This window comes from Mandrillus leucophaeus, unplaced genomic scaffold, assembly GCF_000951045.1.
Source record: "Mandrillus leucophaeus isolate KB7577 unplaced genomic scaffold, Mleu.le_1.0 Scaffold1061, whole genome shotgun sequence".
Classification (NCBI taxonomy): domain Eukaryota; kingdom Metazoa; phylum Chordata; class Mammalia; order Primates; family Cercopithecidae; genus Mandrillus; species Mandrillus leucophaeus.
In genome coordinates, this window is record NW_012098777.1 from 83167 (window position 1) to 104826 (window position 21660).

The following is a 21660-nucleotide window of genomic DNA, read 5'->3' on the forward strand; positions in this document are numbered from 1 at the left end:
CATAAGGTTAAAGCAAGAAGAAAAAAGGACCCAACATTGATCTAAATGGTTACTATGGCTAAAGCCTAAAGTTATTACTACCCAAAGTAATGTCTTCCTTCCTATCGAGCATGCCATTTCATAAGTTTTGAGCATTTTACTGACCTGAATGGCATAACAGATGAGATAGTCTAGATATGGTAAGAAGGAATAATAATGAAATGTAATGAATCTGTGCTAAGAAAGTAGAGCGAACCATGAAATTACACAACCCTTTATATTCACAATATAAAAATTGTTATAAACTCTGTTGGGGTAATTACACTAAGAACTACATAGTAGCACCAAACACAATCATGTAATCTAAAGGACAATGATGAATATGTAATTACAGAGTATTCATATGGTAATTAGGTAGATAGTAACTGAAGAATAAATGAATGGCTATTTTCTGCAACAGAAGTAAAGTAATTTTCAAGGGAGATCATTATTGCACACACTCTCTCTCTCTCTTTTTCTTTTTCTTTTAATGTTTCTTTTCATGCAACCAGAAATGCAAGCAAATGCATTTTCCTTTAATCTTTTCACAGTAATAGACTCTACATAAAAATATGCACATGTATGGGCAAATACACAGGTTTACAAATATTTATGGAAAGCTATATAGCTATACAATTTATAACTGCATTTAAGTTATTTCCCTAATATTTTCCTATAGAAAAGTAATTGCCAAAACTATTTAGCTATTTACTCATATTTGCAATTGGGCTATTCACATTGTAATAATTAGTGAAGTGTGAAATTTAAAGAGAAGAAAATCAAAATAAACTAATATCAGCTAAGCAGGGTATGAAGATACCATATAAGGATAATGAGAAACTGGAGAGCCTTTAATGGCTAATACAGAAAGGTTATATAGGGGAAACTAATTATATGAGAATTAGACATTAATATAATTGCATTATATTAATGTACATTTATTTTTCTACTTCACTGAATTTTAATCTGGCCTTTAAAAATAAATTTTCTGAAATGGTTTTATATTCATCATTTAAGTATGCATTTGATAATTTAAGGCTGCACTCATACACACAAACCAACAACAAATTAAAAGTAGGACGGAATTACCAACACAAAGACTAGGTAAATTTCACAGTGCATATCCCCAGGCATTCTGTAACTAAGGAGCCAGTTTCAGTGCAATTTATATTCCACCTTCACTGCTATTTCATTGTGTCCCAGAGGCAGTAGATCCTATGCATTCTGCTGATATTATCCCTGCAGACTGGTTTATGGTTGCTTCCATATCTGTATGAAACGTAGAATTTCCAGAGCAACCAACGATATAATTTTATAAACTTTTGATGAATACTTATACTGGGATGAGATAATAAGGAAAAGAAAAAAAAATTGATAGAATTTGAGGTACTGGAAGCCTAAGTCCAGTTCTTCCTCAGCCTAACAATCTGACCTCACCTGAGTTACCTGATTAAATTCTCTAAGATACCCTTTGGGCATCTCTGAACTGAAGCAGTTACATTAAATGATGTCTAAGATTATGTCACGATTCCTTCCTCACCCACTAGTTCCCAGTGGTGCCCTCTGTCTAGGACTAGAGACTTCTTTTAGTAAAATGATGTAAATGGTAATTATGATGATGATAAATACGCACTTTTAATTGTCTCCTACATGCCAGGTACATGAGTTTGGTATAGTCACAAGCATTAGATGGTGCTATCCTCTTTTTATAGACAAATATAACTGATGCACATAGAGGTGCAATTGCCAAGGCTTGCACACAAATAAGTGGTAGAATAGAACTTCAAACCCAAATAGGCCTAACTGTAGAAGATAAATTCTTATGTTTCATATTTAGTGATTCATAAATACATTCAGGAAAACAAATCTACAAAGCAATTTGAATATCTTTGCTGTTCTCTTTCCTTTCTGTGTATTTAAAATGGAAAGCATCCCATCTCTGTGGCTATCCTAGGACCTACCCACCAGTTGGAATATTAAAGGATCCTGTAGCGGCAAAGGCAGCAGACCCACAAGAAGTCTGCATGATAGTAACACAGCCTATAATCTCAAAGCTCAGGGACACAAGCTGGCATTCTCACACCTCAGCTGAAGGTTCAAATGTCAGATGTTATCCTTTGCAGTCTCTCATTCCAATCCAAGTTAGATGTTTCTCTCTCTATCTATGGATAGTTGGTTCAAAGCATGGGATTTTCACACTTGAAGAAAACACTTAACCATCAAGGTGATGTATTAATTATCAGACATGATCAACCCTGGGTCACTCCAAACAAATAAGTAAACCAAAGTAATAGCCGAGAAACCATAAAGTAAGACATACCTACAGCATTATCATTTACTTACATCTAATTTAGGATGAGGACATTGGAAAGGTTTTCTGGAAAAGTTTTATAATTCTTAAATATCTTAATAAGAGCAATTGTGGCCTTTCATTACCTAGAGATACATAGCAGCAGATGAGTGTCAGTTGTTCATCTAGCATGGCTTAGGAGTCAAAACACATAGAATAACTTGTATACATTGTATACAATTTGTCATGTATGTATACATTTATGCCTTCAAATAATTAAATCAGGAAATAGAATTTAAAAAGATTTAAGTAGTATCAGGATTTATCCTTTTTTACATTCCTCAAATGTTTTACATAGCCTAAGATTTTTAATAATTAAACTGTATTGCATAGTGCTAAATATACCTTCCAAAGTCAGAGCTGTGTTTAATAAAGTAGGCAAACATTAAATCCAGGTATGCCAATTAAATATTCACTGAGGAAAAAAATGTTTGCAAAACTCTGATTAGAAATGATAAATTTTCATCAGGAAAGCATGCCTAAGGAAATACCACTTTCTATTTTACTAATGAAAATAGTAGTGTATTTAAAACATTTCTATATAAAGGAATTTTGAAAATTAAAGAATAAAATCTATCTTGATCAGTGACAGCTCTAAGTGTCCAGGGAGAAGGAAAATGTAAAACTCAGCCAAAGTATCCAAAAATTTGATTTGAGTGAGTGACATACGGGGTGGGATTTTTAAAGTACCAGCATTTCAATTTTTGACATACTGCCATTGTAAAATGCATATTAACAATGATGGCACCAATAGTTTTCAAAATAGTCAAAAATCAACTCATAGAGCTATCATAACAATGTTTTTTAACCAGACAAACTAATAGGAGGTATTCATAATTTTTGTTTATAAACAGTGTTTTGAGTTGAGTAGTTCTTTATTTTTAAAGCAGTCCAGCTATAAAAGATTTTAGCAAGTAACTATTTATAAGTAATAAAGTCATTTGAGACTTGTGAGCAAGCTGAGTTGCAGATGACAGCTAAATATGGCTTATCAGATGAGGCTAACTGAAACCCAAATAAGTGAATAAGCATATGATGGCCTGAAAAAGAATGGAAATGAAGCATGCAAATATAGGCCATGCCTCCACAGCCATAAACAAGCCATTTGCCATATTTAGGCCCTAATTTCTCTATCAAGACCCTGAGTATGTATTAAGGTTCAATTAATTTCAACCTAATACAATTTATTAACATCTATTGTATTAGTATCTACAGTGTTAATACTGTACATGTCTCCAGAGTGCTTAAACTCTGATAGAATCCTAAAGGCTAACATAGTTGAAAATAATTAAGATCAATAATAGATTTTCATTAGCAAATACATGGCTTTATTTTTTACAAAAAACAAAACAAAATGTTTTCAGAGTGCAAAGTAATGACTCAATTTTTGAAAACTGAATAGGAATTCATGGAGAAATGGATGGTGAATAAAGCTGGATAGGAGATAATCATGAAAAACATTTCCATCTCAGATAAGAGCATCATGAGGAAAGTTATTGTCATCACGTTGTATGTAGCCTAACTGGAGGGCAGGCAACATCTCACCTCATCATAGTGAGAGAATACGAGACCATCTTATACACACCCATACAGTTCCTGTGTACATAATTTTATCTTTCCCTTCCTTTTTCCTTTTTCATTCTTTCCTCCTTTTATTCTATCTCTTAAGTCCAGTTCTTCCTCAGCCTAACAATCTGACCTCACCTGAGTTACCTGATTAAATTCTCTAAGATACCCTTTGGGCATCTCTGAACTGAAGCAGTTACATTAAATGATGTCTAAGATTATGTCACGATTCCTTCCTCACCCACTAGTTCCCAGTGGTGCCCTCTCTCTAGGACTAGAGACTTCTTTTAGTAAAATGATGTAAATGGTAATTATGATGATGATAAATACGCACTTTTAATTGTCTCCTACATGCCAGGTACATGAGTTTGGTATAGTCACAAGCATTAGATGGTGCTATCCTCTTTTTATAGACAAATATAACTGATGCACATAGAGGTGCAATTGCCAAGGCTTGCACACAAATAAGTGGTAGAATAGAACTTCAAACCCAAATAGGCCTAACTGTAGAAGATAAATTCTTATGTTTCATATTTAGTGATTCATAAATACATTCAGGAAAACAAATCTACAAAGCAATTTGAATATCTTTGCTGTTCTCTTTCCTTTCTGTGTATTTAAAATGGAAAGCATCCCATCTCTGTGGCTATCCTAGGACCTACCCACCAGTTGGAATATTAAAGGATCCTGTAGCGGCAAAGGCAGCAGACCCACAAGAAGTCTGCATGATAGTAACACAGCCTATAATCTCAAAGCTCAGGGACACAAGCTGGCATTCTCACACCTCAGCTGAAGGTTCAAATGTCAGATGTTATCCTTTGCAGTCTCTCATTCCAATCCAAGTTAGATGTTTCTCTCTCTATCTATGGATAGTTGGTTCAAAGCATGGGATTTTCACACTTGAAGAAAACACTTAACCATCAAGGTGATGTATTAATTATCAGACATGATCAACCCTGGGTCACTCCAAACAAATAAGTAAACCAAAGTAATAGCCGAGAAACCATAAAGTAAGACATACCTACAGCATTATCATTTACTTACATCTAATTTAGGATGAGGACATTGGAAAGGTTTTCTGGAAAAGTTTTATAATTCTTAAATATCTTAATAAGAGCAATTGTGGCCTTTCATTACCTAGAGATACATAGCAGCAGATGAGTGTCAGTTGTTCATCTAGCATGGCTTAGGAGTCAAAACACATAGAATAACTTGTATACATTGTATACAATTTGTCATGTATGTATACATTTATGCCTTCAAATAATTAAATCAGGAAATAGAATTTAAAAAGATTTAAGTAGTATCAGGATTTATCCTTTTTTACATTCCTCAAATGTTTTACATAGCCTAAGATTTTTAATAATTAAACTGTATTGCATAGTGCTAAATATACCTTCCAAAGTCAGAGCTGTGTTTAATAAAGTAGGCAAACATTAAATCCAGGTATGCCAATTAAATATTCACTGAGGAAAAAAATGTTTGCAAAACTCTGATTAGAAATGATAAATTTTCATCAGGAAAGCATGCCTAAGGAAATACCACTTTCTATTTTACTAATGAAAATAGTAGTGTATTTAAAACATTTCTATATAAAGGAATTTTGAAAATTAAAGAATAAAATCTATCTTGATCAGTGACAGCTCTAAGTGTCCAGGGAGAAGGAAAATGTAAAACTCAGCCAAAGTATCCAAAAATTTGATTTGAGTGAGTGACATACGGGGTGGGATTTTTAAAGTACCAGCATTTCAATTTTTGACAGACTGCCATTGTAAAATGCATATTAACAATGATGGCACCAATAGTTTTCAAAATAGTCAAAAATCAACTCATAGAGCTATCATAACAATGTTTTTTAACCAGACAAACTAATAGGAGGTATTCATAATTTTTGTTTATAAACAGTGTTTTGAGTTGAGTAGTTCTTTATTTTTAAAGCAGTCCAGCTATAAAAGATTTTAGCAAGTAACTATTTATAAGTAATAAAGTCATTTGAGACTTGTGAGCAAGCTGAGTTGCAGATGACAGCTAAATATGGCTTATCAGATGAGGCTAACTGAAACCCAAATAAGTGAATAAGCATATGATGGCCTGAAAAAGAATGGAAATGAAGCATGCAAATATAGGCCATGCCTCCACAGCCATAAACAAGCCATTTGCCATATTTAGGCCCTAATTTCTCTATCAAGACCCTGAGTATGTATTAAGGTTCAATTAATTTCAACCTAATACAATTTATTAACATCTATTGTATTAGTATCTACAGTGTTAATACTGTACATGTCTCCAGAGTGCTTAAACTCTGATAGAATCCTAAAGGCTAACATAGTTGAAAATAATTAAGATCAATAATAGATTTTCATTAGCAAATACATGGCTTTATTTTTTACAAAAAACAAAACAAAATGTTTTCAGAGTGCAAAGTAATGACTCAATTTTTGAAAACTGAATAGGAATTCATGGAGAAATGGATGGTGAATAAAGCTGGATAGGAGATAATCATGAAAAACATTTCCATCTCAGATAAGAGCATCATGAGGAAAGTTATTGTCATCACGTTGTATGTAGCCTAACTGGAGGGCAGGCAACATCTCACCTCATCATAGTGAGAGAATACGAGACCATCTTATACACACCCATACAGTTCCTGTGTACATAATTTTATCTTTCCCTTCCTTTTTCCTTTTTCATTCTTTCCTCCTTTTATTCTATCTCTTTTATATCCTTCCATCCTTACTTTCTTCCTTCTTTCAAGCTACCCACTTCAAATCTATATGTTGAAGCAATGATTTCTGATACACATAAATGTACTTTGCTTCTAGTTTTTTCAATGTTACTATGCAACCAAAAATATGAGTGAAAAGTTAGATGATAGACAAATAGAGGGACGATAAAGATAGATGTATATTTATCTCTCCATATATATATATATCGATGTATATCTATATATCTTGCTACCACCCCAGTGTAGAAATCTCTCTATATAAATATCTATCTATATCTATATATGGATATCTATATACCTATATATATCTAGATATCTATATACCTATATATATCTAGATATCTATATATACCTATGTATAACTAGATATCTATCTCTATATATACCTAGATATTTATATCTATATACCTATATATCTCTCTCTGTGTGTGTATATATATGGATATCTATATACCTATGTCTGTATATCTATATGTGGATATATATCTATATATGGATATCTATAGATACAGATATCTATACATGGATATCTATATATGGATATCTATAGATTTAGATATCTACATATGGATATCTATATATATGGATAATCGCTCTCTAGATATGTGGATGTGTAGATACATATACCTATCTATATATATGGATATCTATGGATATAGATAGGTATATGTATCTACACACACTCACACACACATACACACACACATATATATATATATAGAGAGAGAGATATTTTTATATTGGTGTGATAGCAAGATATATATAGATATAGATAGGGGTGTGTGTGTGTGTGTATATATATATAGAGAGAGAGATTTCTACACTGGTGTGACATCAAGAAGAAAAATAGATTATAGAAGTGATTATTATTTAATCAGAAATCACTAAAATATTGAGAGTCACCTTGAAACGGTCACCTGGCAGAATAATGTATACAAACTAGCAAGGATCCCCTGGTTAAATGTGCCATTTCTTTAGGCTAGATGTATATAAACAAACAATTTATTGATATGTAATAATCAGGTTCCGTCTGTACTAAGACTTTCATAATAATTCAAAGGTTTCAGAAAATCACTTTAATTGTATTGTTAATAGCATTTAACCTTTAACAAGATTAGAAGTATGCATTCAATCACTATAATTCATCAATAAAATACTAATCCCAGATACTTTTATTTAGAAACACTATTTTTTAAAATCATCCTCATAAATTGTTCTGCCCTTAAGGAGACGAGATTCAGTTATTACTCTTTCATGTGTATGGTGTACAGAAAGATACTGCAGTGAGAAACTATATTATATAGTAAGTAACATGTTTTTGCTTCTGAAACCTCTGACCTTTCTCTTTATTCAGGAAGTAGTTAGATTCTTAATTATACTTCTTTACTTTTCATCATCTCTAGTCTGACTACCTGACATATAATATAATTGCATATTCTTTATATATAAACAAAGCAGTACAATAAGAGCAGTTTTCTGTTTTATTCATAATGAAACCCCAAGCCTCAGTGGCTGGCACACAGTAGATGCTCTACTAATATGTGTCGAATTAATAAATGAGCACTTCCCCTTGGAAAGCAGGGCACTACGGAAGGCAGAGAACAAGAGCAATACTGCTGATTGTTTAGCTTTAAAACCACTAAGCAAGTTATAAATTTTTATAAATATTGGATCATCCAAGGCTGGTTTGTCCTATTCTGAAAATACCTGAAGTTTACCAGCATGGGTTTGTGTTCAGATGGAGGAATAAAAGAGAGAGGCTGGAAAGGAAAATCACTTGGGAAGCAAATACAGATGCCATCAAGTGCCAGTGAGAGAGCCCTTGGATATCCAGTGCCTACATAAAGCAGACACTCAGGTGCTGGATCAACGAACCAGCTATTGGCCACTCTAGACATGCCATCTGAATGAAAATGAGACTTGCCAAATTCTCAGAAATGTGGCATGCCACAGAATTAGACTAAGCTTTTTAGTTTCCAGTGGATTTCAGTTTGTGGTCATAATCTAATCTGTGCATGGAAGTAAGCCCAATCATAAAACTATTTTCATCAGTGTTCTAATCTACTTACTTTCAGTGACTCAATGTTAAGGTCCATTCTAAATTCATGGATCATTTTAGAAATTATGAAGTGAAGCATCTGATGCTATATCCATGAATGCTATAAAATTAATATGTTTATTTTCCTTATCTAAATTATATGATACCTAAATATATATGACCTTATATATGTATTATAAGCACTCAAAATATCTATTAAAATGAAAATTATAAAAATAAATATTTGCATTTAATTTTACAATTTACAGAAGACTTACAATTTTAGGAAATATGAACTTTTTTTTTTTTTTTTTTTTTTTTTTACAAATAGTGTAACTGAGTGTCACCTGTGATGATGAAAATAATTTGATCATCCAAAATTATAGAATACTCTTTGTTAGTTCATACATATTTACTTCAGATAGTTTTACATGATTAAAAAATAGTATTTTAATTCTGCATCTTCACCTCTAAAACCTAGCATTTCTTCAACAGATCTAGAGTCTCATTTGACATATTCTAGGAGCGTGAACTCAGAGTATATGTCCAACAAAGTTCCAAAATCCACTGAAATTGTATTAAGACATTTTATTTACTTAGGTCTAGATGAGGGATCTGACCAAAAAGGTCAAAACCTTAAAAGAATCGGAATCCTACATTACTTTCCAATGTAAGGAGCACTGAAATCTGAAGTTGAAAAATTTTAGCTTAATTTTAGGTCTTCATGGTCTAGAGGTACCATGGAAGTGACCTTAATTCTTGTCCTGAGATGTTAATCGAGCAATCAGTTAAATCAGGTGCCATTCATTATGTAGTCCCATCCATCTGAATGTATTTGTTTCTGCCAATAAGTTGACTCATTTCTGTCAGTTGATTTTCAAGGAAAGGTTGCTCTAAGATAATCATTATAAATCTTCCAAGTTCTCAAAACTAATAAAATATAAATTGTTCTGTCAAATTAAAATTAAGATTATATTATTACCATGGATTTAGACTTGGATCTTCGAGGGATATTGCAAGCAAAAAAAAAAAAAAAAAAAAAAATTCCAAATGTGGTCACTTGACCTTTGAACTAATCTAGTACTATTATAAACCAAGTGGCTTCCCAAAGGTTCTCATATTATCTATAAGAAAGGAATTTTATTTCTTCTCTTTAAAGCATTTAAAGATTTCTGACTCATAGCATTTTTATCAAAGCATGTTTAGTAGACATTCCAAATTTGATATAAATAACTATATTTAAAATTTACTCTTAAATTTACATTTGAACTTTTAAAAGGATGTTAGCAGAGGCATTTAACTAGCAACAATTTGTTTGGTTTGAGGTAAGCCTCAAATAAATATTTTTGTTTAATCTGTATGTCTCTGCATAATTTATGTGCTACATTGTTTTAAATACTCAATTTTGTTTTCAAGTAATTATTTGTGAATCCATGCAGTTTACTTAACACCAAGTATAGCAGAATCACAGTCATGATTTCTATTCATGAAAAGCCATGCATTTTTTTTTTTTTTTTTCAGGGAGAGGAGATTTCCCAACAGATATGTACATACAAATTCACTAAAAGGTTACTGTTAGTTTTGAGACATACCATTTTTCAACCTACAACTAAGTAACTTTGAGATGCCTTTCATTGTCTTTATACTGCTTTGTATATGGGCTATTGTTTACATTGTAAAAAGAAGGGTCAAAACATGTCTATAATGCTAACATGGCATAAAAGTAGAAGATTAAACCACCTTGGAATGAGTAAAGGTGAAGCATTGTGAGATTAGAGTTGCCTCAATATCAGGTGAAGTTGGCATGGAAAAAAGTTCCTGCTATGATGCCAACAAGAGTAATTAAGCATTGTTAAAATGTTTTATTCAGTAATGCTCACCAAAATTATTAAATATAATTACTAATATTTCAAGTGCAAGTTCCATGGTGTAGAGATAAAAGTTTATCAATAGTTTAATTTTATAAATGTGCTGCTGAAATTTCAATTATGTGAAAAATAATGGTATGCTTCTAAGTAGTATGAAATAAAGTCCATTTCTGATCTTTTATCATTTTTGACTATACAACTCGAAGTCCGCTTTATCTAACTTTTACTCTCAGAAGATATGTCAGTTGGTTTTCTATTCATCAAACTTATAAAAGTCAAGTGTCTTCAAAGAACTTTTACACTTATAGATCCCCAATGCCTGGAGTAATGAATATTTAATATTGCTCAATATGTATATCAGTTGAATGAGTTAATTTTAATAATCAGCATTTGTAATTTCGACTCATATGATTTAATATCTGCTTATACCTTGGTTTTTAATAAATTTCCTTTTATGTATAAGCACGTATGCCTAAAATTATTTTCCTTTTATTATTTTTACTTTTTTTAATGAAGGCATAATATTAAAACAAAAATCTGTCTGAAAAGTCTAGTTTTACTATTGGGTCAAAATGGTCTTCAACAAATTTTTACAACTCTGACAATTTTTTTGAAATAATCTAGGGTAAAAGAGTAACTAAAATAATTAATTATCTTACCCTTACCTCAACATTCTCTACCATGATCACATTAGAAAATAAGTGTATCTCTTCTCTTCACATTGATTTAAATCTAATTTTATTTTTACACCTTTAAAAAAAAAAACAACTTTGAAACTGGAATGTAAGCACCCAGTTTCTCATGGACTATTAAGGATCTTCATGAGTTGTTAAGAAAACATGGCCCAGAACTCCGATCCTGCCTTTGGAAACGGATCTTGCTAGAGTACAGAAAAATAACTGGGCCTAGCAGGCTGTAAACAGGATCTTTCTGCTTTGCTCACATGCATCCAAACTCCTAAATTCCAGGCACTGAGTTTACTTGCAAGATTGATGAGGTATGCAAAACATTGTAGCCTGTTTTATATTTTAGTGGGGTAGATATTCATGAACGATATGAATATAAAGTGAAAAATGGTAAAGAGAAGTGCTGAGATTCTAGGGAAAAGGAGAGTTAAGAAGACAAAGTAGGGGAATTAAAGAGGTTTAGCAGACATTGAGGGCCTAATGTGTCAAGAAAAAGAGGTATTAACAATTATAGCAGATGTACTTTGGAGGCAATAAACAGGTTTTCAAGGTTAGAAGAAAAGGTACATAAAGTAATGTGTGGCATGAATCCAGACAAGGGATAATAAGAATCTGAACGAAGACAACGCTTACTTTCTCATTAAGAGGAAAAGAGTTGGGAGACAGTAGATGGGGCTCCAAAATGCTGTGCTAGTCTAGGTGTGAATGTTCTAAAGAATCTTAAATATTCTAATACTGAGGAAGGAGTTGGTTCTTATGGGTACTTTCACTTTCCAAATTACAATTCATTCTCAAAGCTTTAGGCTCAGTTTGAATAACTGACCTTCCTATTAACAGGAAACTCACTGAAAAGATTCTATTCTCTTTTCCTGATCCTTTTTAAAATGCTTTGGTCTCTTAGCTAGGCCTGACTTAAGCTTAACCACTCAAGATTAAAGTTCCTATTAGTGCTTCTTTTCTATAGTGTAGAGACTTGCAAGACCAGGTTGAGCCAGTATGCCACTTGAGCTTTGAGTGTTCTCTTAGTGAGTCTCTGAAAGTAGCAGCATGGTGGACAGGATATTGAATGGCAGAAAAACATATTATACCAGGAGATGTCTAGTTTTCAGAGTCAGATCCACAAAGCTAAAAACCATGGTTCCTGTGCTCTCTAAATTGCAGATTAGGGAAAACTGCTTAATCTCATTTTGTTGGCACTTGCAAATTTGGATGAATAATATTAATCTCAAAGGATTGTGTGAGCATTTGTTGAAAGGATACATATTCACATATTAGATAAAATAATGTGTCATAGCAACATCTCTGGGATTAAAACATTACACATGTTTACTGTGTGTGATTTCTCTTGCCAGCCCTCCTGTAGAAAAATTTAATAGAAACAGGAAAAATAAATTTCCAAAGGCTTTCCCTTTGCACATGCTGTTCCCCTTTGCATATACTGTTCCCCCTTGCATATACTGTTTCCCCTTTGTATATGCTGTTCCTTTGTGTATGCTGCTCCCCCTTGCTGCTTCCCCATCTCATCTACTTAGTTTCTTGATTTATTCTGATCTCAGCTTAGACACCAATTCCTTCAAGAAATTTTCATAAAGGCTAAACTCTATGGTCTTTCTGTGGGTTCCAGTAGCCTCTGTGTTTCATTAAATTGACCTGTAATAACTTGTTTCCTTTTCAGAATCACACATTACACACACATAATTGAGAACAGAAAATGTTTCTGACGTCACCATTTCCTTTCTTAATGCCGAACATAGTGACAGACTCATTGTAAATATCAAAACATATTCGCTGATGAACTGACTCATGGGATGAAGCTACCCTAGAAGACAAATGATAAAAATAATCCCGTCGTGTCATCAAATATGACAGGCTTATATCTATAGTGCATAATTGTTTTATAAGTTACTTGATAGTCTGTGGTTCTAATATCGATTACAAAACATAATATCTTTGGATTACTGTCGGGTACTTCTAACTCTGTAAGTAGAGACACTCATTAAGATAGAGACATTACTTAATGTCTGTACTTATTGGAACCAGGGAGAGTAAGGCATACAGATATACTTCTGATAAGTCTAGTTCTAATTGAAATTATAACGGTTCCCCAAGCAGGTTACTAGAGGGCTTTGAAAGTATCAATGAGAGGACAAGCAGGTTTTAACTTAATTTGATTACCTAGTTCTTAGACACAGATTGAATCGGTCTTAATTGGTCCCGTTGACCTAATGTTATTATCATTTAATCACAAATAACTTCAGATATTGGTTGACCTCATATTTAACACCTAGATTTAAATCCAAAATGTCACGCTCATTTGTTTATTTTTATTTATACTAGTAATCCTTGTTCTAGAATAGCAAGAAGTGCAGCTATGTTTGTTCTTTAACAACTTACTTGAAGAATACTCAATTTTACTTTTACCATTATTTATCTTTGCCTCTCCTCCCTGGGCTGCTGCTGTTAAAATTAATTTGCATTTCAGACCTCAGGATTTTATACTGCTATTAGAGTTATGAAATGTTTTTACTCAGCACAACTAAGAACTGATGTTTTACCTCCCACTAATGGACCTTTAATTAGGCACTGTAATGAAGCATTCTGTCATTCCTTCTTTTATAGACAGAAGGTTTTGTATATGCAAGATACAATTTTGACAGAACACCAGGTCCGCTGAACCTTGTCGGCTTACATCTAATAGATCCCAAATTTATTACGCTTTTGTCAGCTGTTGAATTTGTCATTTTAATGACATTGTCCACAGACTTATTATGCTGCCAAAAAAACAGCATCACCATACTGCAAGAATGTTTGTTGACATCTTGATCAACAACTCCTGGGGTCCAATTCTGACTATAATATTACTACTTCGGGACCTTGAGCAAGTTATTTAACCTCTGTCTAAGGATTAATTGGTTAATTTTAATAAGTGCTTTGCAGTAAAAGGTGGGAAGCGCTCTGACTACTAATAATGATAATAAAATTATAATGCAGCTCTTTATAAAGCATCAGGCTACCTCAGACTGTTATTCTATTAAGTTGTCAATTAAAACATAAGCTAACTGAATTTATTCTTTGGAAGGATCCAAACTGTTCTACAAACTATGGCCACATGGTGTTTTTAAACTTAGTTTAAAAAGAATTAAGAATACTGTTGTTTCAACTAAAGAAATATAAAAACAAGGGGGGGAAATGACATGTTCTATGCTGCTCTACCAATTGGGAACCAAAAGACAGAGGAGGAAATATTAGCTCTAGTTGAACCACATATAGCTACAAGATCGTGGAACACTGATTAAATGTAATTTTACATTTAATGTAAAATGATTTTAAATTGATTGTTCTTTTGTTAACATTTATTCAAATCATTTTTTTAAATGTATTTATTTGTGTGATTCTTTGTTCCTTTGTTCATTTGGCAAGTGCCATTGTTGGTTGTAGTCTCAAAAAGATCCCAGACAAGTAAGGGTAATGTGCATAATCAACAGGTAAAAATGATCAGAGTCAGAAGAGGAGGGAGAAGTTGATTCAAACTGAGAATTCGAACAATTTCAAAAAGAAAATGGTGTTTAAGTTGGGCAGAGTCAGGGAAGCTGGCTATATAGGGAAGGGCAATTGGTGTGGTTTTACTAGAATAAAAGAGAGCCTGCAGACCTAGGATGGGTAGTAATAGGGGTCTTCATTAAGTGGGATAGTAGTGTTGTCCTTCATTGGCATGGAGTCATTTGGGGTCTGACAATGGTGAAACAGAAAGCAAACACACATGAGTTCGTGGGTGGAAGTTGTGTTGGGATACTCTGCTGTGTTGAGAGGAGGGGAATGAGGGTGGCAGAGATGTGAACAATGCGTGAGAAAGGATAAGGTAGTGTTATAAAACACTATAGGGATGTAGGGATGTCACCAGATTGTATTTTCATATAAACTCTGGCCTGTGGTGCACATCATTTAAGAAATAAGTGAGGCAATGTGAAAAGGAACATTGGCCAGGGGAGGGGCATCTACATATGTCAAGGAAAGGCTAGCCTAATACGGAAAGAATAAACATTTGGAAAATAAATCAGCTACTTAAAAGTAAATGTTTTCTTGCTTCTGCAGAAGTGGCCCCTCTGTACCATCAGAGGCAAGATATTAAGTATTACGCTTGATTCTCAAATAAGCCAATGATTATAGCTTGACTCTGTGCTGTCCCACGTAGTTCCTAAAATGACCAAAGACCTAGGCCACTCTCTGTGAAAGTTCAATGATATTTAATGTAACTTTTGGAGGTGTGACCTGTGACCTGAGCCCTAAAGCTAGATGGCCTGGTTTGAATCTTGACTCTAGCAAATGCTGAATACGTGATATTCAGAAGTCTGTTTATCTTTTTCTAGTGTCCTCTTCTGTAGTGAGAGTAAAAACAATATCTAGTTTATTGACAGGATTAAATAAATTAATAAAATAATGCAAAAAAGGAATTAATTACAAGTGTCCTTGGGTGTAGAAAAATCTCAATAAATGTGAGTATGATAGAAAGCAATTTTATTGTGAATAAAATGAACTATGACTGACCTTTTGAGAATGGATACTAAGGGGCAAAGAAAGGGAGCATGGCGATCCATTAGTAACAATCCAGGAAAGAGATATTGGTAGAATGGAGTGGTGAGAAGTATTCAGATGCTGAGTATATTTAAAGGTAAAATTGAGAGTGAAAACAGGAGATTAAAAAAAAAGGGGGATCAAAAAATTCAATTATTTTGGTCTGGACAGTGAGTACATTTTCTTTTAAAGAGCTAGAAATGACTATAGTACAGATTAAACATCTCTAATTGGAAAGTCTGAAATGTAAAATATTCCAATATCCGATACTTCTGAGTGCCAAATGATGCCACAGTGGAAAATTTCACACCTGACCTCCAGTAATGAGAGCTAAGATTAGTAGAAATAATATATAAAATTACCTTCAGACAGTGTGTATAAAGTGTAAATGAAACAGGAATATTGTATTTAGACTTTTGCTCCATCCCCAAGATACCTCATACAGATGGACATATTCTAAAATTCAAAAAAATCTGAAATCCAAAATACTTCTGGTCTCAAGCATTTCAGATAAGGGAAACTCAACTTGTTGAAAAATCTTGGGGTAAAAACAAATCAGTTTACATTAGAATGATAGCAAGCTGTCAAACAGACAATTAGATATAAAAACCTGTAATTCAGGAGATAGGTTAAGCTGGATATGTAAATTTACAGTCATTAATATTTGGATGATATTTAAAAAAAAAAAAACCCATGCAATTGGGTGAAATTGTGGAGGCAGTAGGTCTCAATTTTGGTTGCATGTGTGAAACATCTGAAAGATTTAAATAATATAGATAACACAACACAGGCTAGAGGAATGAAAATCTTTGTAGACAATGTTTTAAGAAGGATGAAATGATTAACTGCTGAAAGTAGATGTAAAATAATAATTGAGATTTGATCATTACATATGGCAACATGGAAGACATTAACTAAAATCAATTAACTTGACTTTCATAAAAGATGTTTCAGCAGAACAGCAAAGACAAAAACTTGACAGAGGTGGGATCAAAGAAAAAATATAAATAGAATAATTGTGGATAACAACTATATTTTCAAGTAAGTCTTCTGTTAAAAAAGCAAGAGAGGGAGAGAGCAGAAAAATAAGGTTATTACAAGAAAGACATGGGGCACAAGTGAAGGTTTTTCCAGAAAGAACTTGGCAGACAGGAAAGTAGTCATAAAGCAGGAGAAAGAGGGGACAGTTGTGGGAGATGTGTTCATGAGTAGCCAAGAGGGGTCTGGACATGAGGTGGATAGCATAGGATTAGATGTAGTCTGGGGTTCCTAGTAACAAGAAGAAAGACAAATTCATGGGCATAGGAGAAAGAAGCTGGGGGGATGTGCTAATGTGAGTTTGCGGCAGCTCTCTTTAGATGGTTTCTATTCATATCAATGAAATATAAAGCAAGTTTCTCGGCTGAGGGTAAAGTTGGGGAGAAAGCATTGGAGGTTTCATGAGAAGGAGGAGGTGTGACATAGACATCTAGGGGAGTGGGAGAGTCAGTGGATTAGGGAACTGCATAGAAAGGCTTAGTAAGTGCCCATTTGAAATTAGTGATAGAATTAAAATGAGACCAAGCAATATAATTATGTGTTTTTCTTCAGTTGCATTCATCTATGGGATGTCAGTTCAGGAGAGATGGAGAATTGGATTTAACTATGGTTATGGTTTGCTAAGAAGTGCAAAAGAGGGGAAGAGAGAGTAAGGGAGATGAGGGTGTACACAGGGAATGGTTATAATAATGGACCATGGAATCAAAGCTGAGGGAGGAAGAAAGATAAAATCTTTACAATAAGAGAAAGGTGAAGAATGGATAAATAATTGTTAGAGTGACAGAGACTGAACCTGAAAAATAGGGGATGGCTAAAATTAAGATAATGGAAGGAGTGGATACAGGAAATCAGAAGATTAATGTAAACATCAAAGCATGCTTCCCAGCTGGCTTCTGGGTGCTGCTTTTACTTACAGTACTGACACCTGTCTCCGGTGTATTCCGGCTGGCAGTGGCAGTAAGGCTGGTTTCCAGCAGTCACAATGCAGGTTCCTCCATTTTGACAAAAATCCTCACAGACTGTCTTACCACAGTTTGGCCCAGTGAAACCTAGTGCACAGCTGCAGGTGGGTCTCCCTGTTGGAAACATAAGTAATAAAAAGCAAATTATTTGATTGAAATAGTTTATTTTCAAGGAATTTTCGTGGGATAAAAGTTGAGAAGCCAGGTTTCTGGTCAAGGTCTGTCCACGATTTACTCTTTAGGCAGTAACAAGACTTCTTTGGATCTCAGTTTTTCATATGTTCAAGGAAATCTAGGTTAGAAGATAGGCAAGGTTCAATTCAGTAAAATAATCATTTTATGAATAATTAATTATACTTGCATGCATGTATTGTTTGCTTAAAATATTTCTTATTTTTACTTCTGTTCTCATATCGATTTGATCCTTCCAATTATTTTTGTTCTCCTCATATGTGGTAATACAGATTATATTTGCATTAGAACCTAAAATATAATTTCACATTGTTTAAACATCATCTACCAACCACCACTGAATCTACATAAAACATTAGCTTACACATGCTATAAATAAATCTTGTAATAAGTTTAAAGTAGACATGTAATTTATAATAATTAGATTTAGTAACATTAACTTTTATTTGACTTAAATACACGTGCTGTGGTTAGTACATAAGTGCTAAAGCTTATTTTGTCTAATTTTGATATTGTTATTCATGAGAATGGACTGTACTTGCAGTCTCGTGAATAATAGGATGACTTAGAAGTTTAACTTGAGCAACACATAAGACCAAACATGACAGATCATCTTGGACTAGTTTCCTTTATTTACTCAGTGGGGACTAACATCCGGATGAAAGGTGAACAATCCTGTATGGTGTTTTGAACATAACATAGTTAACTCTTGTATATAAGTTTCTCTAACTGCTCAGGCTGTCAAGGACTGAGTAGAAAATGAAATATGGAACTGGCTCTGTAGGAGAGGAGAAAGAAAAAGAAAACAAAACAAAATGAATGGATATCATTTAAATGATAAAATAATAAGTTTCAAAGTTTGCAAAAATGTAAAGAAATAACATGAAAGAGTATAAGAGAGAGAGACTTTCATAGATTTCAGTTAACCAAGACTCAGACAATATCACTCAGTTGACTAGCATTGGAGAATATGCAAGCCATCTCTCTTATCTTTAGATAAGAGAATAGACCTAGAGAATATTCATGCCATTTCTCTGTCATCTTTGTAGACACAGAAGTGTAATTAAACTTATTAGAGAAATGCATGAGTGTAAATCTTACTAAGACTTCAGGTATGAAAATGATATGATTGTTCTCTATTGCTATAGATTCTACATTGGAGAAGTCTAAATCTTCTGAGAAACATTCTTTAGCGAATACAATACTTACAAATAAAATTCATATACATTTTTAAGAAAATGAGTGAATTAAGGCTCCATAACTTATCAACTTTACTTTGAAAGGACTCTACATGCTCAAAAATGCTAGAGACTGATGCCCTAAATGAACAAAGTAATATACTTTTTTTATGGTGAGTAATATTGCTTTAAAACTTAGCAATTATGAATGTTATTAGTTTGGTGGCAGAAAAATGCCTATTAATGACCTGAGAAGCAAGGTAAATTTTATACATGTTAAAAGCTGAGTAACCTCATATTTTTTTTGTTGTTGCCAGAAAATGTTCACTAACTTTTAGTAGATATTTTCCTTAAAATGGCAATGTATTTTTCTAGTTGTTGATATAGAAACAAAATATCTTCATTGGCATATTAGTAGGTGAAAAACAAAGCTACTGGACAACAGAACAAATAATGGTAGAAAATGAAGAGGTTAATAATTGTTGGAACAAGAGTAATGAAAAAATCAAGAGCCTAAAACAACAGAAGTAATTCTTCAATTACAGTCCATAGATGCCTTACAGAGATACAGAACAAGCAAATAGAAATACAAATTACCATGAGCAAAACAATGCAATAAACAGTGTACAAAGTACAAAAACAATTAAAGTATATTAGAACAATCTGAAAAGGTGTCATACAAACATATGATGTGATCACTGTGGATTCATTGTTTCCTACATATGTTTCTCTTTTTTTTTGCTTAAATCAGGGTTGGGAAAAGAAGTAAAATGAGACAAATGTGAAAGAAACAAACGGTACCTGCTGAGGTACTTGAAAATTCTTCTATTCCAGTCACTCAGAGAAATGACAATGAGCTTTCATGGTTTTGTCTCATTTACAGCTCTTTTGAAACTACAGCAGGGTGACCAGGTTGTCCACAGCTAGCATATGCCTTAAATCATTCAGAGTGCAGCTGAATTATTTTTAAAAGTTCTTATTTCTCTTCCTTTGAAGAGCAGATTTCTTTTTGACAAGTAGAAATCTTCATATTCAGGGGAATATTATCTAAGTGAAACTGTTTGGTGATACAGCTGATCTTTTGTTTGCTGATGGGAAATGAACCATCTGTTGCAAAATTGTATAATGGGCCCTATTTGCTGTTTTCAAGAATCTCTCTAGGTGCACCCTAACAAGTTGCATTGGATTCATTTATAAAGATTTTTACGGAGCAGAATTTGATTTTGATACTTGAAAAAGAAACAGTCCTGTTACAACGATTAAGGTACAGATTTATAGCAGCGATACATCCAGGGAGCTGGGGAGTTGACAGCCCACAAGGGTAGCGCAATCTGAAAGAGCATCAGTTGACCTGAGGAAAGAAGGGGAGGCTCCATACTTCATGTTTCTGGGCTCTAAATCAGTCCAGTTTTGACAGTTTCCTTAGCTCGGACACTAAGAGTAAGGTTTTCAGACTGCCTAGATTCATAGCCTACGGGTGTCAAGTACTAATTGTGGGACCATGGGGAAATAAATGTTTGTATCCCTGTCTATAAAATCAACATAATAATACTACCTACCTCCTGCAGCTGTTGGGGAGAATCATGTAGAATAAATTAGGTAACACATGCGAAGCATTTCTAACTGTACCAGTCACATAGAAAGCACACAGTTATATTTTAGATCTGATTATTATGATTGGTATTATTATTATTTCTATTAAGTGAAATTCACCTTTTTTAGGTAGGACTATTCTGTGGTTATGTCTATCAAAGTACTTAACCATTTAAGTGAATCATTCTGAAACTTTTATTAAATTTTATATTTTATTTCTATTATTTATCTGAGATAAAGTTAAATTTGAATTTACTTTTATGGTAGTGATGGGCTAGAGCTGAAATTCTCCATCAACTTTACTCTCAGGCGCTAACATTTTTAGACTTTGAAGAATGAGTCTTTCATCTCCCTTTAGCTTATAAACATGCTCAATTATATCTTTCCAAAGGAAAGAACACACATACTACAACAGCAAACAAACCAAAAAGCAAATCTAATATCTGCCAAGTCCATCTATCTGTACAAATTTTAATTTTGGTACATCCTTGAGCTTCTTCAAAAGACAATTATACTCTCTGCTCCCAATTTGACGAATATGTGACAAAGTAAAATATTCAATTATAAAAATCACATTCCAATCCTTCACTGAAGGTACAGTGTTTTTTTTTTTAATATAAAAAAGTATCTTAATATATTACTTTCTTTGTGCTCTCAGAAAAGAGGCCAGGACCCTCAATATGAATGTATTGCTCATATAGACTGATTTTAATTATTTGGTGGTGAGAAAGTTTAAGAACAATGTGTAGTGTTGCCTATATATATAAACATATGTATATATATTTTCTGTAGTTTATATATTCTGTACTTTATATAAAATACAGAAAACAAAATGCATTAGTATACACTAATATATGAATATATATGCAATAGT

The 21660-nt window shown here is 33.2% G+C and overlaps 1 protein-coding gene across 1 annotated transcript in view; it reads right to left on the reverse strand.

The window, feature by feature from the left end:
- LRP1B (low density lipoprotein receptor-related protein 1B) overlaps positions 1-21660 on the reverse strand; it is a gene marked incomplete at its 5' end in the record, with an annotated part of 705068 nt that overhangs the window by 53100 nt on the left and 630308 nt on the right. Inside the window, one exon of the mRNA XM_011984332.1 lies at positions 17776-17937. Coding sequence (XP_011839722.1) covers positions 17776-17937 — 162 coding nt within the window. The remainder of the gene's footprint in view (positions 1-17775; positions 17938-21660) is intronic.